The sequence below is a fragment of the Lasiodiplodia theobromae genome (assembly GCF_012971845.1).
Source record: "Lasiodiplodia theobromae strain AM2As chromosome Unknown scaffold_4, whole genome shotgun sequence".
In the NCBI taxonomy this organism is placed as follows: domain Eukaryota; kingdom Fungi; phylum Ascomycota; class Dothideomycetes; order Botryosphaeriales; family Botryosphaeriaceae; genus Lasiodiplodia; species Lasiodiplodia theobromae.
This window is the reverse complement of record NW_023336530.1, coordinates 1,061,479-1,089,246: the sequence shown is the minus strand read 5'-3', so window position 1 is coordinate 1,089,246 and position 27,768 is coordinate 1,061,479. Positions and strand designations below refer to the sequence as shown.

The 27,768-nt window shown below is 55.1% G+C and overlaps 8 protein-coding genes across 8 annotated transcripts; 6 read left to right on the top strand and 2 right to left on the bottom strand.

Annotated features, from left to right (window-relative positions):
• Positions 1–1,517: 1,517 nt before the first annotated feature.
• On the top strand, positions 1,518–3,305 carry LTHEOB_1750 (Chaperone protein; the record flags this gene model as incomplete). Its single annotated transcript, XM_035510486.1, has 5 exons — positions 1,518–1,797; positions 1,882–2,040; positions 2,106–2,180; positions 2,235–2,426; positions 2,491–3,305. 5 exons carry the CDS (start codon positions 1,518–1,520, stop codon positions 3,303–3,305), a joined length of 1,521 nt encoding a protein of 506 aa, XP_035366260.1.
• Positions 3,306–3,926: 621 nt separating this feature from the next.
• Positions 3,927–5,833, top strand: LTHEOB_1749 (Chaperone protein; the record flags this gene model as incomplete). Its single annotated transcript, XM_035510484.1, has 5 exons — positions 3,927–3,972; positions 4,042–4,208; positions 4,275–4,596; positions 4,649–5,021; positions 5,068–5,833. 5 exons carry the CDS (start codon positions 3,927–3,929, stop codon positions 5,831–5,833), a joined length of 1,674 nt encoding a protein of 557 aa, XP_035366259.1.
• Positions 5,834–7,432: 1,599 nt separating this feature from the next.
• LTHEOB_1748 (uncharacterized protein) lies at positions 7,433–11,229 on the top strand (the record flags this gene model as incomplete). The annotated part of the gene is made up of 3 exons (XM_035510483.1): positions 7,433–9,107; positions 10,014–10,709; positions 10,832–11,229. 3 exons carry the CDS (start codon positions 7,433–7,435, stop codon positions 11,227–11,229), a joined length of 2,769 nt encoding a protein of 922 aa, XP_035366258.1.
• A 3,042-nt stretch (positions 11,230–14,271) lies between these two features.
• LTHEOB_1747 (Cellular retinaldehyde-binding triple function) lies at positions 14,272–16,197 on the bottom strand (the record flags this gene model as incomplete). The annotated part of the gene is made up of 4 exons (XM_035510482.1): positions 14,272–15,327; positions 15,378–15,752; positions 15,809–15,950; positions 16,007–16,197. The coding sequence occupies 4 exons, from the start codon at positions 16,195–16,197 to the stop codon at positions 14,272–14,274; spliced, it is 1,764 nt and encodes a 587-aa protein (XP_035366257.1).
• Positions 16,198–17,737: 1,540 nt separating this feature from the next.
• LTHEOB_1746 (Pectin lyase) lies at positions 17,738–19,185 on the top strand (the record flags this gene model as incomplete). The annotated part of the gene is made up of 2 exons (XM_035510481.1): positions 17,738–18,299; positions 18,533–19,185. 2 exons carry the CDS (start codon positions 17,738–17,740, stop codon positions 19,183–19,185), a joined length of 1,215 nt encoding a protein of 404 aa, XP_035366256.1.
• A 947-nt stretch (positions 19,186–20,132) lies between these two features.
• Positions 20,133–20,798, top strand: LTHEOB_1745 (Glutathione S-transferase; the record flags this gene model as incomplete). The annotated part of the gene is made up of 1 exon (XM_035510480.1): positions 20,133–20,798. One exon carries the CDS (start codon positions 20,133–20,135, stop codon positions 20,796–20,798), a length of 666 nt encoding a protein of 221 aa, XP_035366255.1.
• Positions 20,799–21,475: 677 nt separating this feature from the next.
• Positions 21,476–25,116, bottom strand: LTHEOB_1744 (Diatom spindle kinesin 1; the record flags this gene model as incomplete). The annotated part of the gene is made up of 6 exons (XM_035510479.1): positions 21,476–21,535; positions 21,796–22,652; positions 22,739–22,827; positions 23,249–23,817; positions 23,873–24,817; positions 24,865–25,116. The coding sequence occupies 6 exons, from the start codon at positions 25,114–25,116 to the stop codon at positions 21,476–21,478; spliced, it is 2,772 nt and encodes a 923-aa protein (XP_035366254.1).
• A 1,103-nt stretch (positions 25,117–26,219) lies between these two features.
• Positions 26,220–27,718, top strand: LTHEOB_1743 (uncharacterized protein; the record flags this gene model as incomplete). The annotated part of the gene is made up of 4 exons (XM_035510478.1): positions 26,220–26,303; positions 26,354–26,477; positions 26,543–27,565; positions 27,699–27,718. 4 exons carry the CDS (start codon positions 26,220–26,222, stop codon positions 27,716–27,718), a joined length of 1,251 nt encoding a protein of 416 aa, XP_035366253.1.
• Positions 27,719–27,768: the final 50 nt, after the last annotated feature.

The following is a 27,768-nucleotide window of genomic DNA, read 5'->3' as shown; positions in this document are numbered from 1 at the left end:
GTCATGTATCGTGTCGCCGCCCAATATCCGCCAGTCTACCTCCTTCCCCGTCCGCCTCACCTCCCGACGCCCTAGTTACAATATTCTTTTAGTATTCCCTCGGTTGTGGGGCCAGGTGGAGGCTGCCGTTGTCAGGGTCTAGGAGGGTTGCCTGATGAGGGATTGGTGAACACTCGTTCTTCTTTTAAGCCTCCCAACGCTGCAATCTTCCGAGAAGTGGCGGCTGATGTGGGTGCCCCCGGTGCAGCTAGTTTTCCGGGCATTTGGTTGTTTCGCGTGGAAGCCCTTTTTCCAGGGCGGAACATGGCCTTTTCTTTTTCCTCTCACGTGGCTGGCGGGCATTTCTTTCATTCGAGTAATCATCAACAGCTGAGTGGCCTCTGCGGGAATACCTGGGCGGTATTGGGCTTTAATCTTCTCGTAATCGAGTGTCGTTGGGTGCATGTTGTCCAGGTCAGAACTGAAGCAGCGAGCCGCTCAAGAGCCGCCGTGGTGGGCGCCTCGCGGATCATTGCCTACTTCTCTTCTCCCACACATCAGCTGCTGCACTACCGCGTCCGCGTGATATAGTCGCTCCCATTGCAAGAGTGTGTTCCTTCCATTATTGGACCCTGATTATTGCGTCACAAGCGAGCGGCACATCTTTTCGGGGGTCGTGCAGTGGAAAACAGCAGGGCTGCAGCCTTTCCTTCCGTTTTGCGGCCTGCCTTCGCACGCGTCTGTCTGCTGCAGGAGGCATTCTTTTCGGCAGGGCGCGCATGGTGAGTCTCGCCAGCTTTTCTGCCATGGCGTCTGTGTGCGTGGTTGTGTGCCGATCGCGTTCCCCGCATCGAGGCAAGCGCAGCACCCAGAAAAGCCAAGATGGAACAAGGAATCAGCCACTCCCGCCGTTGACCCCTCCTCCATACCCGGGGATCGACCGCGGCGCCTGGCCTAGACGTCATCGTTAGCCGCATGATGATGCTGCTTATGCTGCTCCTTCGGCTCTTCGTGCGCGAGGTTGGTGAGGTGATGGGTGCGATACTACTGATAAGAAGACGGGTGAGTTGCAAGGTGCAGCTAAGTATTATGGCAGGGTATTTGTACCGCACCACAATCTGCTTTTTGTCATTATCAGTGGTGATCTCTATGCTTTGCCGGGGCCTAACACGTCTCCGCCGTGAGCGCGCGATCGGAATGACTGCCGCTGCAGGATGATCGGTGGCCTCCGGGGGTTGAATAATTATTAAAACCCGGTGATCGGTTACGTAGTTGGAGGGGCTTGTGATGACGAGACGCTGCTTGCAGGCCTGGCTGGTGTGGGATGCGGCGATGGAGCTAGGGTCTTCAATGGTTGGTTTACTTACCGTGGTGGCCGCCTCTGACGCCAGGCTTTTCCCTTTCCTCCCTCCTTCGTGTTGACGTCGTCTCCTCCCCTCGCCTGGTTCACTCGAACCCGCTGTACCATTTTCATCTCTTTTTTCACTCAGACCCTTTCCTCGCACGTTCACGCGCGCCTTAACCCGCGTCTCGAGAACATGTCAACCACCAATCATCTGGGCGCTGCCACCAGCGGCGAGGCGGAGAAACCACCGCGTGACGCGTCGTACGAAAGCAGCAACGACATCCGGCCTGCGTCGACGAGGGATATCGAAAAAGGTGACCCCACGGACCCGGCAAGTCCTACTTACGATGGCGAGACGAGAAAGAGGAGACGCTCATCAGCGTCGGTGATGGCGGGGAGGAGTGATCCGTTCGGAGACGAGACGGAAGCCGAGATCAAGTATAGGACCATGTCTTGGTGGCATGCTTCGATGAGTAAGTACCTGAGGGGTGCTTTTTGATTCTTACTGGGGACCAAAGAAAGAAAATCTAGAGAGAGATTGCTGATTTCTCGCATAGTCATGATCGCGGAAACTATCTCGTTGGGAATTCTGAGCTTACCGTCTGTACTAGCGGCGATTGGGATTGTGCCCGGTGTGATTCTGATCGCGGGACTGGGCATCCTGGCGACGTATACGGGCTACACGATCCATCAGTTCAAGATGGCGTATCCGCATGGTAAGAGACATCATTAATTCTTGGGTTTGGCGGTACGGAAGAGCAGGGGCTGACTAGAGAGACAGTGCATAACATGGCGGATGTCGGCGAAGTCTTATTCTCCTCCTGGGGCCCGACTGCCGCTGCGATTGGTCGTGAAAGTGAGTGCATATTTTGAATGACCGAGATGTGCACACTGACGAATTTGTGTGCAGCACTCGGAGCATGCCAGACCATCTTCCTGATTTTTACTATGGGCAGTCACGTCCTGACATTCACCATCGCGATGAATGCCATCACCAGCCATGCAACCTGCACTCTGGTATGGGGCGTAATCGCCTTGGTAGTGTTGTGGATCTTGACGCTCCCGCGGACACTGAAGAACGTCTCGTATCTTTCCATTGCCTGTAAGCACAGTGCCGCCATCCGGATTACAGAAAATCTTGGCTGACAGCGCTCTCTACCTTGCAGCCTTCATCTCCATCGGAGCCGCCGTCATCATCACCATGGCCGGCGTGGGTGCCGCGCCGCCAGATCCGCACGTGGAAGCGACGATCAAAACATCGCTAGCGTCGGCTTTCCTGTCGACGACCAATATCATCTTCGCGTATGCGGGACACGTCGCCTTCTTCACCTTCATTTCCGAGCTCAAGGACCCGCGCGAGTTCCCCAAGGCGCTGTTCACGCTGCAGGCGGCCGACACATCCATGTACATCATCGTTGCTATTGTCGTGTATCGCTACGCCGGCCCAGACGTGAAGAGCCCCGCCCTCGGCAGCACAGGCAGCGTGGTTAAGAAAGTGGCGTACGGCATCGCGCTGCCGACCATCATCATCGCCGGCGTCATCTACGGCCATGTGGCGGCGAAGTATATTTACGTCCGCGCGTTCAAGGGGTCAAAGCACATGCATAGTCGCACTTGGATCGGCTTTGGTGGCTGGGCGCTCATTACTCTCGTCATCTGGGTCATTGCCTGGATCATTGCCGAGAGCATTCCGAACTTTAACACGCTGCTCGGGCTTATTAGTAGTATTTTTGCTAGCTGGTTTACGTACGGGCTGAGCGGAATATTCTGGTTGTTTATCAACTGGGGTGGTAGCGGGAAGAAAGGAATGGCCGGATGGTTTGCGGGCGGAAAGAAGAGCGCGTTGGCCGTGCTGAACCTAACCATTGTAGCCATTGGAGCGGCAGTAATGGGGCTGGGTTTGTATGCCTCGGGCAAAGCGATTAATGAGGAGAGTGGGAGCGGGAGTTGGTCGTGTGCGGATAATTCAAGTGGCGAGTGATGTAGAAGTCTTGAGATTGGGAAGGCAGGAAAGAGAGAGCAGCGAAACGTCTCGCCGAATGACTGCAACAAGAGAAATACCAGGATTACATGAAATTGATGATGTTGTCTGAACGAGTATTTTAATAAAGGACACGTGTGAAGGCTAAGGATCCGTGGAAGCTGCTTGACACGTGGCCATGACTTCTGTGTTGGACATGCTCAAGCAAGAAGATGTGGCCGCAGTCTCAGCTCATGGGAATAGAGGCATTGGCGTAAGATATAGCAGTCTGGATGGTATTGACGGCGTGTTTGATAGATTGCTGCTCGTTTCACGTCATTAGAGCTGCCGTCAAGTGGATGCGTAGTGGATGGCAGCAAGGCGGGTGGGATGCGGTGAGGGGCGGAGCGACAGGGGCGGTGTTTGCACGGTTTGACGGCGTCGGAGGAAAAAGTGCCGTTGCGCGCGGGCTTGGAGAGCGCGTTTTGGAAAGCCATCGTTGCGTGCCCCTCGGAGCTAGCTACTCCTCCAAATTCCCACCACCGCGCCGCTGCGAGCCCTCCGCTTCCCGTTACCCGCGTCTCCCGTCATCTCCACGCCCGTAACTCGCCCCGCAGAGCTCCCCGGAGCCCCACCGCAATCATGTCGTTCGGCGGCCAGACGCCCACCATCGTTGTGCTGAGGGAGGGTGTGTAGAACCTAGAAGAACCCCCGCTGGAAGAGCTGCTTTTGCTGACGGACGCGTGCGTGCGTGCAGGCACCGATCAGTCACAGGGTCGCGGTCAGATAATATCCAACATCAACGCCTGTCTTGCCGTGCAGTCGACCATCAAGAGCACCCTCGGACCCTACGGCGGCGACCTGCTGCTCGTCGATGAGAATGGCAGGCAGACGATCACCAACGACGGTGCTACCGTCATGAAGGTGCGTTCCTACTTCTTTTTGGCTCTGTCCAAGCGCCCATACTGATGTTGCGCCCCCAACAAACAGCTGCTCGACATTGTCCACCCCGCCGCCCGCATCCTGGTCGACATTGCGCGCTCTCAGGACGCCGAGGTGGGCGACGGCACCACCTCCGTCGTCGTCCTGGCCGGTGAGATACTCAAGGAGATCAAGGACTTCGTCGACCAGGGAGTGAGCAGCCAGACCATCATCAAGGGCTTGCGCCGCGCCTCCCAGATGGCCGTCAACAAGATCAAGGAGATCGCCGTCAACACCACCGAGGGCAACCAGCGCGATACCCTGCTGAAGCTGGCCGCTACCGCCATGAGCAGCAAGCTCATCCACCGGAACGCCGATTTCTTCACCAAGAGTGAGTGGGATAAAATGCCAGCATGAATACGGGGGATGCTAACAGAACTTAGTGGTCGTCGACGCCGTGCTCACCCTTGACCAGGACGACCTCAACGAGAAGCTCATCGGCATGAAGAAGATTACTGGTGGTGCGCTGCAGGACTCTCTCTTCGTCAACGGTGTTGCCTTCAAGAAGACCTTCTCCTACGCCGGTTTCGAGCAGCAGCCCAAGTCCTTCAAGAACCCCAAGATTGTCTGCCTGAACGTCGAGCTGGAGCTGAAGGCCGAGAAGGACAATGCTGAGGTCCGGGTAGAGGAGGTTTCGGAATACCAGGCTATCGTCGACGCTGAATGGCAGATCATCTTCAACAAGATGGAGGCCCTTTACAAGACCGGTGCCAAGGTTGTGCTGAGCAAGCTGCCCATTGGTGACCTGGCAACACAGTACGGCCCTCGTAACCCCATACGACACAAAGCTGACGGATTGCAGATACTTTGCCGACCGCGACATCTTCTGTGCTGGCCGTGTCGCCTCGGACGACATGGAGCGCGTGTGCAAGGCTACCGGTGCGTCGATCCAGTCGACGTGTTCTGACATCCGGGAGGAGCACCTCGGTACTTGCGAGACCTTTGAGGAGAAGCAGATTGGCAACGAGCGCTTCAACTTCTTTGAGGGCTGCCCTGGCGCGAAGACTTGCACGCTGGTGCTCCGTGGTGGTGCAGAGCAGTTCATTGCTGAGGTCGAGCGCTCGCTGCACGATGCCATTATGATTGTCAAGCGCGCGATCAAGCACCAGAGCATTGTTGCTGGTGGTGGTGCCTGCGAGATGGAGGTCTCGGCATACCTGCACGCCTTTGCGGACAAGAACGTGCCGCACAAGCAGCAGGGCATCATCAAGGCCTTTGCCAAGGCCCTTGAGGTCATCCCGCGCCAGCTGTGCGATAACGCTGGTTTCGACGCTACCGACATCCTTAACCGCCTGCGTGTCGAGCACCGCAAGGCCAACATCTGGGCTGGTGTCGACTTCGTCAACGAAGGCATCGCCGACAACATGGAGCGCTTCGTCTGGGAGCCCGCTCTGGTCAAGGTCAACGCCATCCAGGCCGCAATTGAAGCCGCTTGCCTTATCCTTAGCGTCGACGAGACCATCAAGAACCAAGAATCCCAACAGCCCCAGGCCCCCGCGCGGGGTCTGCCGCCGGGTGCCGCCCAGAGGGCGCTCCGTGGCCGTGGCAGGGGCATGCCAAGGCGGTAAATCAATACAACTTTACTTAACGCGGGAAAATTTTGCAAGAGGAAAGGGTTTAGTTTTGGGATACGGCTGGACGTTGTCAATGTATCAAATCACGACTTAGCGAAGTTAAGTGGGCGGGATGATTACAGGACAGATGGGGAAGAAGATGAAGAGAAATTCAAAAAGACGACAAAGGATGTAATATACAAAAGGGTGATGCTGATCCTGCAGCCTTTCTCCTCTGCACATCGATAATGTCCTGTTATGCTATACTGCTACCGTGATGGCACTGGGATAGGGAGTCCAGTGTTGAATGCGTTGAGGTGAGTTCATACCCTCTTCCGGAACAGATTTGCTTACTCGTTGGGATAGATTGAAAGGTCTTCACAGTGATCGGTCATGATCCATCCTCTTCTGACTTCTTCCCGTCCGCTTATACAACAGGTGCTTTAAATGTTAAGATTCGTCAGATCTAGGAAGGTAATCAACAATCTTCAACCCCGCTCCATTTCGTTTCACCCAACCACATACGGTTACCTGTGATCGTGTGCCAGTTCAACTATTCCATACTATACTCAATTAAGCGTTGAAGCCGTGGTTGATGGTTGCGCTTTGGGACCGCTCAATCTAGGAGTAGCCTCACATGACCCACCCTTTTCCCACGATTGAAAACGCGAGGCAAGCGCGTCCTCTCAAGGGTTTCTACGCGACAGCCCAACGAAATGAGCGCGTGACTTGTTCAGATCCAGGACGATCCCTCGCAGGCCCATTGCCCTTTGACTTTGCGACTACATCACATCAGCAGGACCTATCTCCCAATACGACGAGCACAGTTGGACGTCATTGACCCTACTTAGGACCAGCGGTTGACTAAGCAATGATGTGGCGTGGAGCGACGTCTTGATCCAGTGCTTGACAGACTCCGTCCACTACAGCTCTTCGGGGAGGGCCCGACTTGGAGCACCTGCCACCCTACGGTGCCCTGTGATATCATCAGGGTAATGTCCTATGAACTAATTAGAGCACAGGATATGCTGACAGCCTGCTTCAGCGCGGAACCTTACCCATCATACCCCGCCCCAGCCGCTCCTAATAGTTGTCCTCTCGCGTATCAGCTTGACATTGCGAAGCCCAAACAACCGTAGCGACACCTTACCGCTTCTCGTCCACCACTCAACACATCACATCGGAGCACAAGTTAGACGCGAAATCTACTAAGACACCACACCTTAACACCGTTTATGTACCAAAGCTCGTGTACTTCCACTCCGCGGATTTAAGTGTCCCAGCATAATTTCCAACATGGAACAGCAAGAACCCGATACTCATGCTACGGGTCTCCGGTCAAATGGGATGGATCCAAAGTTGCAATCGCACGCATCGTCATGCGCGCGGTCCGTTTCTCATGGCGAAAGTAAAACTTGCACGGATGGTAGCAATAGAGATCCTCCACCCAACACTTCTCGCCAAGTCCCTCTCCCGACCAAAAAGAGAAAAACGCTTCACCTTCCCGAGGCGGGGCAGAGTAGCGTTAACCACAACGTACATTTCGCTAATGGTGGCTCATCACTCTTGGTTTCTTCCGCCCATCACGGGTCCGCTGGCACTCCTGGCCGTAGAATGGAGAGATTGAAGACATATTTCACCTCACCATCTAGACGGAGGCGCGACAATTCGCAAGGAACCTTGACTCCGACGACACCTAGTGCTACTAGCCAAAGCCGAGACGTTGACACCGTGGATGAAATTGCGCCCCGCGACACCCTCGGGAACCAGCAACAGCAGCAAGAGGGGCAGCAGCACCAACAATCGCTGCGACCACGATTCCTACGCAAGAAAAGCAAGAGAGAAAAGAAAGAGGATGAGGATAGGGATAAGTATACATTCCCAAACGGCATCGCCTGCGCGGTCACATTCCTCCTCCGCACTCGTCATAAAAACGGCGGCAATGACAACACCAACAGCAACGGTAACGGAGCGGCATCTTCGCCGTCAGCATGCGAAGCCTCTGTGAAGGAGCTAAGCATAAAAGGGGGCGTCCAGTTACAACAGTCTACTGATGTTATCAATCCGATTGACGCTCAGTTGCAACCCCTTACCCTCTCCGCAGCTGATAATGCCACCAATCCAGCTTCCTTCGACAACAATGGTGACCATCCCGAAGGGAACACTAGTGACAACGTAGGTGGTAGCCCGGATGATAACCTAGGCGACAACCTGGGCGACAACTTGGACGGGAACCCCAATGGCAACTCAGACGAGACCCTGGACGAAAACCCGAGCGACAACCTAAGCGATACTCGGGGCAACAACCAAGATGGCAACCCGGACGATGTCCCCAGCAACGGCGACGATGATGATGACGGCAGCGCCACAATCACCTTACCATCACACCTCATCCGCCACGTCAGCAGCTTCCGCGGAATATCACCCATGTCGTGGGAAAGGCGTGGATGGAGCACTCCGTTCTCGTTCAACGTGAGAGACTTCAGCGTAGCATCATCGCCATCCCTATCTCCTGCTGACCCTCGCTCAATTGCCGCCCGCCTCGCCGCCCTCAAGCGGGAAGAAGAGGAGGCGCCCCCAAGCCATTCGGAAAACCGAGACAGGAGAGAAGCCGACAGCGACAAAGCTGACGACGACTACAACGCAGATTTATCTGCCTGGTGCCACTTCCTCCGAGCCTTGCACACGCAGGAGGAGCGTAGCAATAGCAGCCGTCGCAGTCGCAGTTGTAGTCGCGGTCGCTCCCGCCACCGCCGTTGCCGCCACTGCCACCACCACGATCACCATCACCACCACCACCGCAGGGCCATCGCTGCTGCTGCCACCCTATCTGGAGAGCCAGCTACGCTAGAGGCTTCCGGCACCGGCGAGCGGGGAAGCCGGAGTCGGAATAGCGATGGCGAGCACTATCCAGACGAGGTTTATTATAAGGTGGAGGTGATTTGGAAACTGGCATGTTCTTTCAATGAGTGGTTGCGGCAGGGCGAGCGGGGGCGCAGGAGGATGAGATCAGGGTCGCCGGAAGCGGTGCGCAGGCAGCTGGAACAGGGCCAGGACCAGGACCAGGACCAGGAACAAGAACCAGACCAAGAGCAAGCCCAGAACCAGGAACAAGGAGAAAGACAACAACTGGAGCAACCGGAGCAACACGAACAGCAGGAGCACCAGGAGCAGCATGGGCAACAGGAGCAACAGGAGCAGCACGAGCAGCATCATCATCAGAATGAGCCGTCAGCTGAAGACCTACATGAAAATCGGGATCAGCAAGACGAGCAAGACTCCGAACCTGGTGAGTGGGCAGGCATGGGCATGGAGCAAGCTATGGCGAGGCCCGCATCAGTGATCAGCGAACACTTCCATTCCGGCGCAGAGACAACTGCGCGGAAGGGCGGGACGCGACGGCGAGGATCCAGGACGGACGGCTGGACAAGCCCTTTCGCGTCCCTCATCGGGAAGAGGAGGGTTACTCATGATGATGCTCATCAAGATGTTGCTAAATACCGGAGAAGACAGGATAGCAGTCCCCAAGCTACTCTGCCAAAGCCCGCAAAGAAGGGCCGCAAAGACGGTTTGCGTATCTGGGAGCAAGAACAGGCGGAAAAGCAAAGGAGATTAGCTGCGGAGTCGAAAATTAAGAGCACATGGTGGAGACATGACAGCCATGTGAAAAAGAAGAAGCTCTCCGAAGAAGCTTTGCGGACAAGCGAGGGACGGCTCTCTACGCAACCACAAGCTGAGAGTGTGGGTGCAGCGGTAATTCCGTCAATGGTGGGTCTGCATGCATCTGCTAATCTGCGTGTGCCGTGCCAAATTCCTGTTCGGGCAGATACGGTACCGCTTGCCTCAAGCACATTCAAGAGACGACTTTTCGGGAAAAGGGTTCTACAGCAACCCGACCCAGGGCCAGATTTGGAAGAGGGCAAAGCTGGACGAATGTCACGTGGATCACTAACACGGTCTTCGTCTTTCAAAAGAATCTTCGGAAAGCCCAAAGATGTTAATCATCACCACCGAAAAGAAAGAAGAGTTTCAGAAGAACAGCCCAAACCCCCCTTCATTCAGCGCAAATCCTCAGGCAAATCCTCGGACAAAACAACCGGGAATTCATCATTCGAAACTGTCAAACCCGATGAGCTGAATGGAATAACCCCCACTCTCACACTGTCCCCGCCCACGACACCTCCCCTTATTAAAGGTCAGAGCAAAGAGGCTACCCGCGAGGGGCCAGCCGTCGATCGCGAAGATGGACGAATAAGTCAGCTCGACGCCATCACCGAGGAGAGAAGTGATGACAGCAGTACTGGTACGATGAGGCAGAGAAATACAGACGGCGTTGAGATCGACAGCTCGGATGATGAGCACCCTAGTGCCGCGATCCACCTGGATGAGGACAGCAGGAAACAGAAAGTGGAAGATATCGCCCTGACCTCCGAAACGAAACACGTGAAGAAGGAGGAAAATGATACGCACACCGAACGAGACAGTGCAGACTCGCCTGGTGTTAGTCAGCCACCCCTCAGCGTGCAGGATATGGTCCGGCAGCAGCTACACCAGTCCACGCCCTCTTCTTCCTCTGCAGAATCCGCCAGTCTCAAGGCAGACGAGGTGGCCCAGTCTTGCAACTCCGATCAGATGTCACAGCAGCAGCAGCAGCAGCAGCAGCAGCAGCAGAAGCAGGAGGAAGTGATAGTTGATGCACATCTTCTCCCACACCAGCCCGGCGTCAGCAGCGACGACAACATCAGCGTGAGAAATCAATGTCGGCTATCCCACGAGACGATTGAAATGGAGAGCCAAAAGATCTCACCGTGCGACACGCTCGACCAACACAGATCCCCTCAAAGATCCCCTTCGCCGCAACAGGACCACGCAGACCACAGTTTGCGGACAGGTGCGGCGGGACCAGCCAGGCGGCGTCCGTCTGAAGAAGCTGTCACGAGGCCTCGTGTTCGATCAGACCAGGGCGGGACGGGGCGGAGACCGGCGGCGAGTAGCCGCGCTTCTACTGCTCAGAGTGCGGCAAGAACTACTACTCGGCCGCCGGCGCGAAGCACTCCGTCTACTGCAAGGACCGCTCAACCTACTGCACGAACGACTCGTCCTACTGGACGCGCGGGCCAACAACCTACAACACGAACAGCCCGGACTCCTCCTACACGACCGGCTCGAAATGCTGGAGGAACGACTCCAACTACTGCTGCACGGCCGACTCAGGCTTCTGCGCGAAGAACTCAAACTACGACGCGGACTGGCCAAACTACAGGGCGGACTGCTACTCAGACCGCCGCGCAGACGGGGAGAGGGGTGTCAGGGGGACCGGCCGCAAGTGGGAGCGGGCGGAGGTCGAGGGGACCGAGGACGTCGATTCTCGAGGAGATGGGTTTGGTGAGGGGCCGGCGATCAGTCCGTAGTGATCGTGGAGAGGAGCAGGGAGTGGGAAGCTCGGGAAGGGGAAGGTAATGGATGTGATGGTATGTAATGTTTGCGGGAGCGAGGTATTTGAAGGCTTGTTTCGATGGGTATGCTTAGAGTAAAGACGTTCGCGAGGTAATTGGTTTCTTGCTGTAGATTTGGAGAAGGAGTGCAAACTTCGGGTATATTCGATCTAGAGCGGCATAATACCTACACAGAGTCAGGAAGCATTCAGGAATTAGTTAAGGAATTAGTTCATGCACGGTTATTCATCGCTATTCTACAAGATCTATCTACTTAGCACAATGAAATATCGCGATTCATATATGTCTCGAGTATCCATTTGCACATGAAGTGGGAAAGGAAATGTGGTGTTCAGTTGTGTAAGCTCACAAAAAATTCATGAACTTTTAAACTCTTACTCATGATCCAAAGGCTTCTCATTCCAATAATTCATACATTCGTTACAAGAAGGATTTGAAACATTAAGAGGATCGTAACTATACAAGAATAAAGACGTCCGACTCGTCTTCCGCCCAAGTAACCGCTTCTCCCCTCATGGCCCCTTGTAAGTAACACTCACCTACCATCTGGTACCTCTCGGGGTCGTCCGTCTTTCTCAGAACGTGAGGAACACAGCAACCGTGAAGGATGACGATGACATCGTCAGGTGCTGTGAGAGGGGGCACCAGACAGAAATTTCCTGCCCTGGTTCGAGTGAAGCACAATGCTACGTCATGGGCTACGAACCAAAGAAACTCTTCAATGTCGCGGTCCTTCTCATGTGGTTTAGAACTAGAAGCAGATGCCGAATTTTCCTCATTCATCGATCTCCCGTTGTTCCAATACGCTTCACAATACGAAAATAAATCCTCAAAGCTAAATTCCTCATACCAACTCCCAGTGTTCTGAATGTCACTCATCATTTTAAGGAATTCTGACTTTGACATAAATCCTCCCTCTATATTTGAAAGCTCGTTGTATGCATCCAGCGGCCCATACAAACTCTCACTGGACATCATGTGGGTGACCGTTGTCGCAGTGTCGATGCATTTCCCAGCCACATGGACTTCCAAAGGGGAGCCACCTGGAATTCTTTGATGAAGTCTTGATGCAGATGCGTTCCATGCGGGAAGTCTGACATCAGCAACGTCCCATATAAGTGCTTTAAGTTTTGTGTGCCCACTGAAGTCAGGGACCCATGAAGGGAGTCCACGTAGATCCCCCAACGGCGATGTTTCCAGGGCATGGCCTGCGCCAATAACGTCCAACATCCCGAGCTCGTCGATCACGTGGCGCGTAAATCGGATGTACGTTTCGCCTACGGCTTGACGATAATCGATATTAAAACCTGGAGGCAACCAGATGCCCATGTAGGCAAAAATACGGTCTCTGTGGTCCTTTGTGGTGAATAGACCGCAGCTGTATAGAAGTAGTCGGCAGAAAATAAGAGCTCTTATGCTATTATTTTTGACTTTGAACGTAAGTGCGCTCAAGGTGTCCTGGGCATTCCAGAGTAGAATCAGACGAAAGATATTGGAACTGTTCATGAAATCTCCGAAGGAAATTCCCGTGGGAGCAAAGCGTATGGCGTTCCACTCGAGCTTGTATCGGCCAATGACAAAAACGGGGGAATTGGACAGTGCAAATTCTTGGACGACCCAGCCTCGTGTAAACCACGGTCGCGATAACAGCTTTTCGATCGTTGAGATGGCAGCTCGGTTGTTCCCCCCAGATTGAGCAACCAGATTCTGGCCTTGAGGATCTTCCAGGGCGTCGTAGAACCAATTAAAAGCGGTTTGCGAGTGAATTTTCCATTCCTGCAGGTAGTCCAGTAGTTCGATCGCGGCGCGTGTTTCTCGGTCTTCAGTCCCGAGCCAAATCAAGGTTCGAGTGGCCGAACGGTACACGTCGCTCATGAGTGCGACTTGGTATCCTTTCTCGTCTGGATCATCCTGATTAATGCAAACCTGGTCGATCCAGAGGAACCCAGTTATGGATTCGTCCAGGAGAAAAGGAATCGCCTCAAACACGCTCTTGGTGATTGGTACAACACCTCCGTGGGTCGTCGGCAGCTTTTCGACTTGCATGACGCTACCCCAGGCATACGAAATGGCTTCGAACTTTGGCGCGTCGTCGAGAGAAATGTGAACGAGGCTGAATAGTGGACCCCGTCTCTTCCAGCCTTTCCACCGAGGACCGACGTCGTGGTGGAACGTAAGTAACCTAATGTGCCGCTTGCTCTCCAAGGGTTTGTATTGGTAGTAGGTGTTGGCGGCCATAGTTGCGCGTGTATCGGTTTTTGCGAGGATCAGACAGGACTTGGCGAAACGAGAGAGAGTGTGAGAATGAGTTTGGGGCTTGCATAGCTGAATATATACCGCGCAGCCAGGCTTACACAGCGGCTTGGCATGCATCCATCCTCCGCCCCCACTTGTACGCATGCAAGGCAACGATTGGATGGTTGGTATGCATGGAAGCCTGCCAGGTAGTTTAACTATTAAGCCTATAACTGTTAAGCCTAATGGGGTAGCTCGCCTGGTCCAGCATATGACAAGGGCCATGCCTGTAAGCATCGATTGCCTCAGGCATCTACAGACATGATCAGCACAAAGAATAGCTGATTAGGGAAATCAAAGCGCGGAAATATAGGATACCGATACCGTAGAGCAACGTCATCGATCTCGTAACGCCTCTTAACGGTTGATGCGCCCCGTGAGTAAAACAGGCCTGAATCATGATATTACTTAGGGATATATATGTTTTGTGTGTTTACAATGGTATCCTTCGTCTTCGCGTGCCTTCTTTTCTCCTTCTCTTCACGCAGCAGTACTCTCTCTAACAGCTCGAAAAAAAGTCAAAAAAACCCCTGGTATCCCAAGCGGGTAATGCGGCTCGCGGCCTATCGCCAAAATGCGCGGACAAAAGCCCAACAAGACCGGATGAAGAATTAAAGATGTGGTGGCATGATACCGGAGAAAACCGAAAAAGAAGGAAGGGCGAAAAAAACGGGAGATGCTGCCAAGAGAAGGGCGGCAGATCTACGCAGACGTCGTCGGATGACTTCCGTTCTTCTCGCGCAAGAAGTCCTCAACCTGCTTCCCATCCATCTTATCAACCCTCTCATCCTCCTTCTTCTCTTCAACAACCTCCTCCTTCTTTTCGCTGCCTGCGCCGCCGCTTACCAGCCCGGCCGCCGCACTAGCTACCGCACCCGCCTTCTCCGCCACCGCCGCCGCCGCGCCCTTAGCCTGATCGATGTAGCCGGGGGCCTCCTTACCACCATCGTTATCTGCTGAGGGCAGCGGCTGCGAAACGTCCTTGGGTGCCTGGCCGATGGTGCCGGGCTCCATGGTGACCGTCTTGTCGCCATGGCCGTGGTCGTTGACGGCGTCATGAGGCGTGCCCTCCTTAAGCTGGTTGTGCGCATGAGTGTCGGCCTGGTCCGCGAAGCGAGTTTCAGACGTACCGGTTCTGGTGGCGTCGTCAGTAGCACTGACGGCGGCGGCACCGTTAGCCTTGGGCTCTTCCTCCTCCTTCACCTTCCCCGACACCGAGTCGGCCGGGGTGTTGTCGCTCGGCGGCGTCTCGATGATCTCGCCATTCGTGTCGTCGGCGGGTTGGGTGTAGGTGCCGGTGGTGGTGGCCAGCGGGTCGGCCTTCTCGTAGACGGGGGTGACGCCGGCGACGGCGCTGGCGTGCATAGCCTTCAGGCTGGTGTCGGCTTGCAGCTCGGCGACGATTTGGCGGCGCGGCTTGCCGCCTTCGCTGCCCACGGCCACGGCCTGCACAGCGCCGCCGGGCGACTCCTCCCACTTGACGGGGCCGGTGGGGATGGTGTTGGCGCCCTTCTGCACGCTGGGGTTCACGAACTTCAAGCGCTCGGCGATCTGGGGCTCAAGGACGGGCATGTCGCCGAACTCGAAGTCCAGCTTGCCGCCGTACTTCTTGGGGATGTTTTCGACGTCAATATACTGCTCGAGCGTCTCCTTCATGTTCTTGTCGGTGAGAATGAAGATCTTGGACACGGTGATCGGGTCGAACCAGCGCTTGATCCAACTCCAGACGGTGGGGAAGAAGGAGGGGGCGCCGATGATCTACACAGTCGTCAATCAGCCGTCCACTAGCAGCCACAACAGATACGTACGAATATCCTGTCCAAAGTCTCCGGGTAGTGGGCAGTGGCCAGGGTGCTAGCATCCTGCATGTGTCCCTTCAAGTTCCAGAACTGCTTCAGCCCGACGTGCGAAATATCAACGATGTTGTTGCTCTGCGAGATGGGCGTCTCTGGGTGGGCGCGCCCGGGGACAGCGGAGCACAGCGGCATGACGAAGCGGGTCAGGTTCTCGTAGAGGGCGAACAGGCGCAGCATCTTGGTGGGGACCTTGTTGTCCGAGGCCTTGGAGGCTTGCTCTTTGTGGCTGGAGTCGTAGGCGGCCATGTTCTTGGAGTTAAGGTGGGCGACCTCGAACAGGTAGACGGGGATGCCGCGCTTGTCTCTGCGGCCGGTCCATTGGGGGTACTGCGCGCGCGAGGTTAGTGGAGGGCAGAGAAGTTTTGAGCAGAGGCGGAGCTCACTAATCTGCGCGTTTCTTCGTACTCGGTGACGTCGATGGTGTCGTACAGCTCGGCGAGACTGTTCTCCTTGCGCCAGTCTTCGGTGTCCTTGAACTGCTTCAGGGCCTCGGGCGGAGAAAACTTGCGAGCCCTCAGGTAGCGGCTGTGCGGGGGAATCAGCGTCAGATGCGGGAGGCACGCGCTCCGGCGCGTACTCACAGCATCGTCTCGTCGTCATGGCTCGCAATCTTCTTGCCGTCAACACCGGTCGGGCGGTAGTAGCCGGCATCCTTGCACAGGTCTTTGAATTTGTCCAGGGCGGCCTGCTGGTTTGCGGTAAGGTGCCCCAGGTGCGCGGCGGGGTACTGGTACGAGTCAACGCGCTGCAACTCTGTGTCGTCCTTGGCCATTTTTGCGGTGTTCGGTCTGCGCAACTCTGCTCTGGGGGGTGTCTTTGGGGAGAAGAGGCACAGCCGGACTACCGTACATAAGCAGCTCCTTCGCGGCGGCTGACGGAAGCTGAAATTCCCGCTGTTCGTGCCGCCGCACGCCGTCGGGCCCGTATGTCATCATCCAGCCCGACCGACCGGGAACGACGGATCGGCCGAGTCTTGTCCGCCGCTCAAGCAGCCAACGACAGCACAGCGACAATCCTCAGAGCCGCAGTCTCCAGGTCGCTGTCCTACAACCTCCGGCCCGAGCGACTGCGCGCCCGCGGCACGGCACGGCTGTCTTACTTATCAATCCTGCAGCCACACCGCCGGCGTAAGAGGAAGCCGGCACCTGCGACGGCTTAGCCCCGGGATCCGCTGCTCCCTTCCTCCTCCAGAGCGGAAGAGGCCTGCGCTCGCCCGCCCTCCTCGAAATACTTGCGGAGACCGACCGCCGATCGTCATCCGCTCCACGCCCTCCTGCAATTCACACGCGCGAGCGAGCCGTCACTGGCCAACAAGGCCGCCCATCGCATCCTGTTCCTCCATCAATCACAGGAGCGCCTGTCGAGAGCTCGGCAACAACTCCCGTGCTCTTGTTTGCATTCCCTGCGAAACGGCCGCTACCCGCCCGTTGCGTCGGACACGATGCTTCTCTGCAGGCTCTGCAACCCCCGTTGTTGCGGGAGATGGTCTTGAAGCGCCCGTCTACTGCATGCCTGTGACGCCAGCAGCCGTCTACCCGAGCGGCGCGCAAGGCCTCCTGAAACGCTGCCGCCTTGCACACCACCACAGGGCGATGTACATTGCTTGGCACCGATGTGATGTGAACAAGCGACGCGCTGGTTGCCTACTCTTGCGCCGCAAGTCATGAGAAATTCCAGATTGCGCGTTCACTCCTCTACCTGATGCTCTGGGCTTCGTGTCGAGGCTTGTTCCGCTTGTCCCGTTGCTTGTGTCCCTCTGCTCAGCCTTGTCCGCTCATCAACGGGGCTCTTGGCACTCCGCGATTTGTTTCGAATCTATGGCTTCTCTCCACCCCCAGTCATCCCGATATAGACGCCCGGAACCGTGGCCGGAATCTGCACGAATCGACGTTGAGCATTTGCCGAGTGTTTGATACCCGCAAGCCGGCCGCATCACCTATGGGGCTGGTGGAACCAGGCATAGCGCTGTTTCGTTTACGCACCATCCTTGTCCCAACCTTCTAAGGCCTGCAAGAATAGGGATACCGAGAGGAAGCTGCTACCAGATCTGCTTTTGCCGACTCAGATGGACTCCAAGGCCCGCTGTTCTAGCGTGAGCCTCGCTTCGCCGTTGTGACGGGCCTCCCATCTTAAAAGCCTTGAGCCGCCAGATGCATCTCTCGTTCTCCAGGATACTCCTCTTTCTCTCTCTATTCCACTCGTTCTTGCCAGTGCCACGGTCACTCTTTTCCATCACAAAGCCCTGATTGTAGTCCGGAACTGCAATCACTTCACCACTTTCTTTTTCCAAGACCAAATCAACCTCTGCCAAAATGGTTAACATGGGTGCCGTCTGCCGTGCTGCGGCTTTCTTCCTTCCTGCCCTCGTCGCTGCCCAGAGCGGTGTCGTTGGCACGCCCTCCGGTTTCGCCACTGGTGTCACTGGCGGTGGTGATGCTTCGCCCGCCGCTCCCTCGGATGTTGCCGAGCTGATCTCGTGGCTCGAGGACGAGACGCCCCGTGTCATCCTCGTCGACAAGGAGTTCAACTTCATCGGCACCGAGGGCACCAAGAGCGACACTGGCTGCCGCCCCGACAGCAACACTTGCCCCGACAACGGCGGCCAGGATGCCATCAACGAGGCCAACTGGTGCAGCTCCGACTACCCCTCGGTCGACGTCAAGTACGATCAGGCCGCCATGGAGGGTATCAATGTCAAGAGCAACAAGTCGCTCGTTGGTGTTGGTGACAAGGGTGTCCTCAAGGGCAAGGGTCTCCGCCTGACCGGCGGTGTTGAGAACATCATCATCCAGAACGTCCACATCACCGACCTGAACCCTCAGTACATCTGGGGTGGTGATGCCATCACCCTCGCTGGCTCTGACAAGGTCTGGAGTAAGTACTACCCTTTCCCCTTTAGCACTGCACCCCAATCGGGAAACACGCTATTCCCCATTTGGCAATTCTGGACCGAACGTCAAGGCATCCCAGTGGAGCCCGAGCGTTTCACCACATTGTTTTTATGCTGTTGGGATCCCTTTTACATCTCGTATCTGGATGGCCTAGCGTGTTTCTCTGAGACGCATCATGCTATCGCAAGGATCCGTGTGCTAACAACGTGCCTACAGTCGACCACTGCAAGTTCTCTCTCGTCGGTCGCCAGATGATCGTCACCGGCTACGACAAGGCCGGCAAGGTGACCATCTCGAACAACGAGTTCGACGGCACCACCGACTGGTCGGCCTCGTGCAACGGCGAGCACTACTGGACCGTCCTCGTCTACGGCGCCGACGACCAGATCACCTTCGCCAACAACTACATGCACGACACGTCGGGCCGCTCGCCCAAGATCGGCGGCGCCGACGGCGCCGGCATCACCTTCCACGCCGTCAACAACGTCTTCCAGACCAACAAGGGCCACAACTTCGACATCGGCTCGGGCGCCGAGGTCCTGCTCGAGGGCAACGTCTTCAACGACTGCAACCAGCCCATCACGGCCAAGAGCGCCTCCGAGGGCGGCGCCATCTTCAACACCCCCTCCGGCTCCGAGTCCAGCTGCTCCAGCTACCTCAAGCGCGACTGCGTCGCCAACAGCCTCACCAGCTCCGGCGACTTTGGCGAGTACAAGGACACGTCCGTCCTCGAGGGCTTCAACGGCGCCACCTCCATCTGGGAGGCCGTCAGCGCCGACGAGGCCGGCTCCGACGTCGTCGCCAACGCTGGTATCGGCAAGCTTTCTGGCGGCGCGAGCAACTCGACCGCCAAGTTCAGGCGTTTCTAAGCGACGCCTTGCGTGGTTGATTAAAAAGTGGGCTGCTTTGTGGTACACACGCTCTTGTAAATAAGGCTTTTTTTTATTTTCTCTGCACAGTGTTTGTATATATTTTTTATGCTGCCCAACGCGGGTAAATGCAAATATCTCGAAAAAAGTATAATTTCAAAGAAGATCAAAGTCCAAGTTGTGTCTAGCGAACTTGAAAGTGATTTCTTGAGTATATTTAGTCTGCTAAAGCTGTACTCTAACCGAACTTCTGGGCTCAGTTCACGACTATTTTGATGTTCAATGTCTCTATTAGTCGGATGTCGATCTGAATCAGTAACTTGAGCTGGTAAGGGGGCTGTGCAGATAGGCGAAGCGGAAAGGTCAATCCCCATGTTACGCAGGGTTGCGCATGGCTATAATCATTGGAAAAAACAATTCGGAAGAAACATGAGGTCAACGAAGAGCCGTGGACATCGTGGCGACCTGCTTGACTGCTAAGCATGTAGATATTGGTTAATGATAAAATATTGGGAAGAGAATACCATGCTTACTGAAGTTGTAAGCCATATCGAAGTCAAAATTTTTTGTTGGAGGTGAGTTGGTGTCAGAAAACGAAGAGTGAGTGGGAATCACTAAGGTCTTAATGTTTATTCGGGGAGTCTTCGGATGACGGACAATACCTACATGACAAGCTGCACATTGCCTTTTTAGATAAAACTTGCGGGGCTATACGAGATTTCCGTAACCCCGCCGTCATCCCAAGGCGGACTTTAGCGGATTTATAGAACATCTATAGCTCAACTGAGGGGATAAACTCCCGGGCAGAAAACGGAGGTCGAACGTATTATTCTGTATATAATCTCAAACAGGCGCCCGAGAACTTATTCCACAACGTGCTCCAGCTTCAACCCCTCTGCAACTCGACTGTTTCAAGCTTCATCACCACTCCAGCCTCACCAGACAAGATGCTCCTCTACGACTCCTTCGCAGTCAATCCCTACGTCGTACGCCTCTTCATCCTCGAGCGCGGAGGTCTTTCCCTCGACGTCCAAACCGTCGACATCATGGCCCTCGACAACCGCAAACCACCCTACCGGACCGAAGTCAACCCGCGCGGCGAACTCCCAGCCCTCCGCATCAACGAGTCCTTCGTCCTCACCGAAATAACCGCCATCTGCGAATACCTCGACGAGGTGGCAGCCAAGGGCGGAAAATCGCTGTACGGCGACACGGCTCTCCAGCGCGCGGAGACGCGCATGTGGCTGCGGCGGATGGACCTCGAGATCGCGCAGCCCGTCATCGAGTGGTACCGCAACGACCCGGAGACGATCGACTTTTACAAGGGGAATCGGATTCCGACGCCCGAGGCGCGGGTGAATCAGAAGGTGGTCGTCAACCAGTTCTTGAATCGGTTGGATGAGGAGCTCGAGGGCAAGACGTGGCTTTGCGGCGAGAGGTTCTCGGCCGCGGATATCCATTTCTACGGGCTTTTGAGCTTGATGACGGAGAAGGCGGCGCCGTGGGTGCTCTTGCCGACGCGCAGGAATGTGGTTGCTTACTTCAAGAGGATGGATGAGCGGGAGGCGAGCAAGCTGGCCAAACAGCTATTTGGGTCTCGGATCACCGTTTAATTTTCGTAGATGCAATGCCAATTGGTTCATCTTCGTTATTTTCAAGCGAAGACTGTGCTACACACGCTGGAATCTTGGTTGGTCTCAGATTTAGACACTGTATGTACATACGTATTATCCCTAACTAAGTCCTCCCCTTTTTTTCTTCTCCTTAGGAGAGATATTAGGTCCTAGACTTTGTGTTGGTGGAGCATACGTTTCAATTCTCATGGGTTTTAAGGTAAATTTGTTGGGAACCACAGAAAGTTTCATACTAACGACAAGTCCCTTCCCCCATCATGCAACTTCCGGGGCTAGCAGATGAGCTATAAGTACACTAAATCCTAATTTCACCATACATTAATAGATTGTAGCAAAAGCGCAAACGCTGTGCGAGTCCCAACACTGTCCCATTGAGCATCCGCATGAGAAATCCTGCCAGGACACTGTCTCTCAGCTTCTTCTATTCATCCCGCTCGCGCAAAGAAGGCAGTCTGCTAATAGTTCGATGGTTGTTGGAGGTTGATTGAGAGAGTTGTGACCTCAACGTGCCAAAATAGAGTGGTTCTTGGGATGAAGCTGGCGCCAAATGTCCCGTCCGCCCTGGCAGCTTCCTCGCAACACTGGAGACAAGGGATTGGAGTGCGTTGAGGTCCTGTTCCCCTTCCCCTGTCGAGGTTGGTGGCTCCGCCGCGGTCCTACGGGCGGGCGGGCGAGGAGTCCGGGCTATGACCGGCGAAGAGGGCATCGGCGGGGGTCTGAAGGGATCAGCACTGGATAGAGGAGGATGGTCTCGCATGTTGTTGGGATTAGAAGTGTTTCGCTGCGCTTCATTTGCCATGAAGAAGGCAGGGTTCAGCCTGTGGCCGGGACACGCCGTCCAGTCGCTACCGCACCTGAAGCAAAACTCGTAGCCGCAGTGGCAACTGCCACCAGATCATTAGTCTCGGGTCCGAAGGCCAAAAAAAAAAAAAGAGCGAGAGGAGGTAGGAACTCACACAACGTGCCTGCACCCTACCGAGAGCTCCACCCACACCCCACACCCACCGCACCTCGTCCATTTCATACCATCGGCCATGGTCTCGAGCCGCACCGCCCCCTCGTCCACCGGGCACTCCTTCCACTTCCCATCGCCGTCCAAATGCCCCCTCCCCAACTGCTTGCAAGCAGTGCACGTCCGTTCCGAGCACCTGCTGCACTTCCTGAGCTCCCTCGACGCAACCACTCCCTGGTCCTGCTGCTGCTCTTCACCACCACCACCACTCTTCCGTCCCATCCACATCCCACCACCCTCATCATCTTCCCGAATCGCCTCCTCCGCCGTCAACCACATCCCACAGTCCGGCGCCGCGCAGTGCGTGCGCTCGCGCAACGGCAAGCGGCTGCGCGCCCGCTTGAGCATGTACATGTGCAACACGTCCGCATCCAGCACGAGCCGCAGCGCGTTGTCCGGCAGCGACGTGGGCTGGCCGCAGCAGCGGGGCGGGAACGTCCGGGTGCTGGCGGACGCGGGGACTGATCTACCGCGATCGATTCCTGCCTTCTCCTCGTCGACGGTGGAGGGGCCGTCGCAAGAGAGCCGGATGAAGTGGTTGAAGCAGTAACGGCAGTAAGCGTGGTCCTTGCAGGCGTCGCTGAACGTGAGGCAGTAGGCGTGTTTGAAGCAGCCGATGCAGCTGCGGAAGTAGCCGCGGCTGCTGGTGTTGTTGCTGATGTGGAGCTGTGGAGAGCTTAGGATTGGAGCGCTCGGGATTGTTGGAGGGCTCATGCTCAGGGTTGGACGGCTCATGCTAAGGGTTGGAGGGCTCATGCTCAGGGTTGGCGGGCTGTAGACCCATGTCTGCGGGGTCCATGCTGGTGTCTGGGACCACGGGGCTGGTAATATGACTTGTAAGCGGAGAAAACGTGATAATGGTGGCTCTGGTGTCATTGTTCCTGCACCTCCTTGTGGATTATTGTACCATTCTTCTGCCGGATGGTGTTGGCTATGAATGGCTTGTTCGTCGGTTGTGGGCCGGGAATGATGCTGTTGGCCGTCAGATCTGAACGGCTGTGATGCCATTTTCGTAAAGTGAATTTTCGCCATGTTGCGTGCTTGAGTGAGAGCAGGCACGCGTCTTTTAACACGCCGAACATGTATTGGGGGGCATGCTCAAGGTGTGACCGACCCATGGTACCCTGAGCCTTCGGACCACTGATAGAACCCCCTTTGTACTGCAACCCTTGGAAATATTGTTGAATGCTAGAATCTCCCACCGAGTGTGAATTGATAGAGAAAGATAGGTGCCAGCGCTGCCTAATTGCCATCATAAGAAAATACCAAGGGCGACCCTGTCCCCAACTATCCCCCCCCCCCCTCCTGGGTACGCAGGTCATTCTATTGCTCCTAAGATCACTACCGTAACATGATGCAATACTACCTACGCGCACTTCATAGAGTCTCGTAATAATATCGCGTGGCCGAATCATACTCAAGAATCACCTCAGATTCCATGTGGCGCTCGTGAACCACGCACTGCAGCCAAGGATGTAGTTCAAACGCCCCAGGCATAATTCCCGGCGCCACAAAGGCACAGCGATAGGCTTTCATGTCCGTATCCGACGCCTGCGCCGTCGAGTCCGTCTCCGCGGACAACAGCATGACGAGATTGCGGCCGGTGCCACTGATGAAAGGGCTGCCGGAGCCCTCAGGGAGAGGGGCTAAGGAGACTACCATGCCGGGACGCAGGCGTTTCTTGAACGGAAGCGCCTCAATTTCCGGCTTAGGCTCGCGACTGGAATGTTCCCACGCATCGGACGGCTCGGCCGAGGAATCGGTGGGTTGCTTGTCATCTTGACCTCGCGAGTTGTGGGCCGCAGGAGTGCGCTGAGAATCGATGTGGAGTCTCCAGAACTTGGCTTGGAAGGCTACGGCCTGATCTTGTGATACATCCGGTGTTTTGAGGCAACGGCTGATGAACTCTGGAGCAGGCAAGTGAAGCAACTGCTTGCCGGATTCGGATGGGGCGAGTAGGTCTGCGGATACTGGCGGTGTGCCTGACTGTGACGACTGTGAGCCTCTTTTATTCTTGACATGCAAGTGAGCCGTGACTTACGTTATTCACGATCCAGTCTTTGAGCTGTTGATTTGACCAGGTGACTGGCTTTGCTGGGTCGTACTTCAGTGGCACTGCCTTCGGGGATGTGATTCGCAAAAGCTCGGCGTATCTCAGGGTATTCTTGGTGGCAGCTACGTCTGCAAGGTTAGGATTGAGGCACGCGATGACGGCAGTCTTGCAGCTCCGGCCCGCGGCTGGGTCGAAGACGTGCTTGAGGAGCTTGGTCAAGGCAGTTTGGCGAAAGGGGATGTAGGCCTTCCGACCAGGAGTTGTTGATTTGACAAGTCCGCCGAGCCCATCTAGGTTAGCACTGCCCCGGATGCAGTCTTTGAGGACGGAGAGACTGGCGTTGATTTCGCGTGCCTCTTTCATTCTCTCGGATGAATGCGCTGACACGTCTCGTGCCGCCTCGGAACCTGCGAGGTCGACGAGGAAAAGCAAGCCGTCATCGGCTTGCGGGAGAGAAGGGTTCTCGAGCCGGATCTTGCAAATAGAGTGAGACCGGGAAGAGGCGTCATTCTTCTGCGTCGAGGCGGTTTGACGAAACGAGGCAGCGTAGTCGATATACTTGATCAACGAAGCCGAGTCGACAACGTGGTATTCCGACGCTCCGGCCAAATGGGTCGTGCCGAATGAATCCTCTAGTATAGAAACCGGCTTTCGAGCGCTGAGAAGGTCCGAGGCCGAGTTTCCCGCTAGCTCGACAATGGAGATGAAGATGTTGCGAGTGCCTTCCAAAGCTCCAGAAAACAAAGTATGAGCAACGAGACGCTCGAGGCCGCTGACAGTGTAGGTTTTGCCCGAGCCGGTCTGTCCGTAGGCGAAAATAGTGCTCACACCGCCACACCATGCCCATGGAACGAGAGGGTGCACCAGGCTACCGTAAATCGCATCGGTGGTATCGCTTGGGGAGAAAACCTTGTCTACGAGGAAGCTGGATGACTTGCTCTTGGTTAGTCGTGCGCACCCTTATACTTTCAGAAACTTACGCTCAACGCCGCACTTCCCCTAACAGTCTTGCGCAGCTCATGGAGGTCAAGGACTCCCGGCTCGCCCTCGCGTGGGTAAACACTAGCCACGGCACCGTTTGAGCTTTCTTCTTCAACCATTGGTCGGATTCGAGCGCCGATTATGATGGGCTTTGCCTTATCCTCAGCTACATCGGCTCTGGACGCCGCCGGCTTGAACCTCTCAACGAGCTTGAGGTAAAGCGGAGTGTTATCGATGAGAAATTGGTCCATCGTTGGTGTACGAAGCGAAGACAGAGAAATGAAAGGCAAGTGGAAAATGAGTTATTCTCAGCGAAGCGGAGGCGACGTGGCAATCGAGCGTGCCGAAGGGGAGTTGGGTGTTACCTTATGTAGAGACGCGGGTGTACATCGGGTGAAATATATAGTGGTCGAATAAGAGGCCTGTCATGTGGATGTTGACGATGAAGGAAGGAACCGCCGAGATTTACCTTCCTCGTCGCAATTCTCGCCCCGCCAACGTACGCGAGAATTCTATTATCTTTCTCCTATCTTAGCTCTGAGACATTGACCGGTACAAGGTTAACAGAAGTTTGTCAAGCCAAAAGCACAAAAGAGGAGAGGAACATGTCCGTGACTTACAAGACGTTGATGGCGTGTTCCTAATTTGGTATAGCCTGGCCGCAAATCAAGCGCACGGCTCGTAAAACACCAAAAGTGGCAAGACCTATACGACCCTTGCACTACTCGAGTGCACGGCTCGTAAAACACCAAAAGTGGCAAAACCTATACGACCCTTGCACTAGCGTCGCACTACTCGAGTGCACGGCTCGTAAACCCTAATAGGGGACTGTTGTTAGTAAGCGACTGGAGCGTACGCATCAAGCTTCCTTGAAGGAGGTGAGATACCATAAGTATCTGAAAAATCCCAAACTTAAGTCCTTAATAGAAATCTGTTTGATCTGCCAATATGCTTTATTAGAGAATACATATAGTTGGCATTGGGGACGAAAAAAGCCATGAGGGGTACCGAGACATGGCTTCTCCTATACCTCAGCTTTGAATAGTCAGACATAAATTTTGAGGTTGTCACCTACTATTTGTCTTGACTTTTTGATTGCATTCCAGATAGATGAAGAACAACCATAAGAAATGGTAGGGTCGGTTGTTCCGCTAAGACACCCGAAAGACCGTGGGGGCTGAAATGCAACTCTTGCTTGTCTGGGCTGTTGTATCCCTAGTTTTATCCGATGAAGGCAAGCTAAATTTAGAACGGCTTCAGCCCCATGAGGAGCTCGCTCCGAAACGCAAGTGTTTGTATCCGCGATGCACCGGATAAGCTGTGCTCTTGGACCACCCACAGAGTGCTCTCAGCCATGTCAACAACAGATGTTCGCGATGAAGCTAGCGAGGAGGGGTCGTTTTACGCGTATTTTGGCCCGGAGTACCGAGGGCGCCTGGTATGCATCAGCATACAATGGAATTTTCAGGATCTGCTGACCTCCCCCAGCTCTTCTTCCGCGTACCGGTTATTGAGGAACCCGGGAGGGTCGATACCGTCGTCTCGGAGCTCTACAGGCTGAACGAGGAGCCATCGGCGAAACCTGGTGAAACCGCTCGGACGGCATTCTTGCGTAAGTGTTCTACTTCCCTTACCTCTTCATGCTATTTCCTCTTCTAACGCCATTCATCCCACAAGACCCAGTACCGGAGCCCGAGGGAATCGTACCACAGTCAACACCGCAAGTGATGGAGTTGTTTTTCCAGTTTTTCGTGGACTCGCTTGAGCCTCGAGGCCATTTCTCCAGGATGAGTGAGAGGCTCAGTTCCACTTTCACCTTTGCGCCAGCCGCACAATTCCCGCACGTGCAGACGCTGAACGAGCTTAAGAATATACTGACACGCCTCCCTATCATTCCACAAGGCACCGTGGAAGCCATCGTCACGGACTATCCTTTTGTCTTTGCGAATCCCACCTGGGAAGATGATCCAGACCTCGTGAATAAAGTGGCAGTACCGGACGAGTATCTCAACCGCTTTTTGGTGTCAGACGAACCCTTGGACAGAATCCCACCGGGTAACAAGGATGATCCGTACAATATCCTGGATTCTCAAGTATACCGCATTCAGCTCTGGAAAAACCTCAAAGTCAACCGACTGTTCGACTCGACCACTTTGCGGATCATCCAGTCGATTGCATCCATGCAAACTTTGGGTACTTACTCTTTAGAATTTGCTCGAGAGCTGAAACGCTACGTCGAGTTCCTCTCGTCACTGAACTCGATCGCCGTCACTTTACACGACGGCGCTTTCTCGATAGCTGACGCTGCGAAGCAAATTAATCGGCCGGCCTACTTGAACTCCTGTGATTTCGTTTCAGACGCTGTGCTGCAGTCCGGTCCGTACTCCAAAGAGTACCACGCTGCGCGCATCGTCAGCCAGTCTTTCCTTTGGACTGCATGGCAGCGTGCAACCATGCTCCTGTTCTACCTCGCGCTGGTTGCTATACTCAACGGGGAGAAGCCGGACCAGTGGCTGGATCTCCTGTCCGTCGCCGGCTTCGACTTGATGGAGAATATCGTGTCGGAGATAGAAGACGCAGTCGCGGATACTACAGAGCTTGGGTATCTCTGCAACTGGACGTTCGAGCTCCTCCGAACGAATCGCGCATCCCTCACCCTGGACTTCCGCACCTTGTTCCATCGCCTGATCGCCAAGTTCGGTAATCGGGAGCCGCGTTGCGTCAACACTCCAAGCGGATTTGCGACCTGTGATGGGCGGGATTCAAACCGCTGCCAGAGGTTTGCGAATTCGGAAAGGAAAGATCAAAGTATGCACGCTTCATGGTGCAATAGACGGACCTGCTCTTTGGTAAAGTGGGACCGAGAGTCGTATATCCATACGCCCAGTCCACGAGCTGTTGAA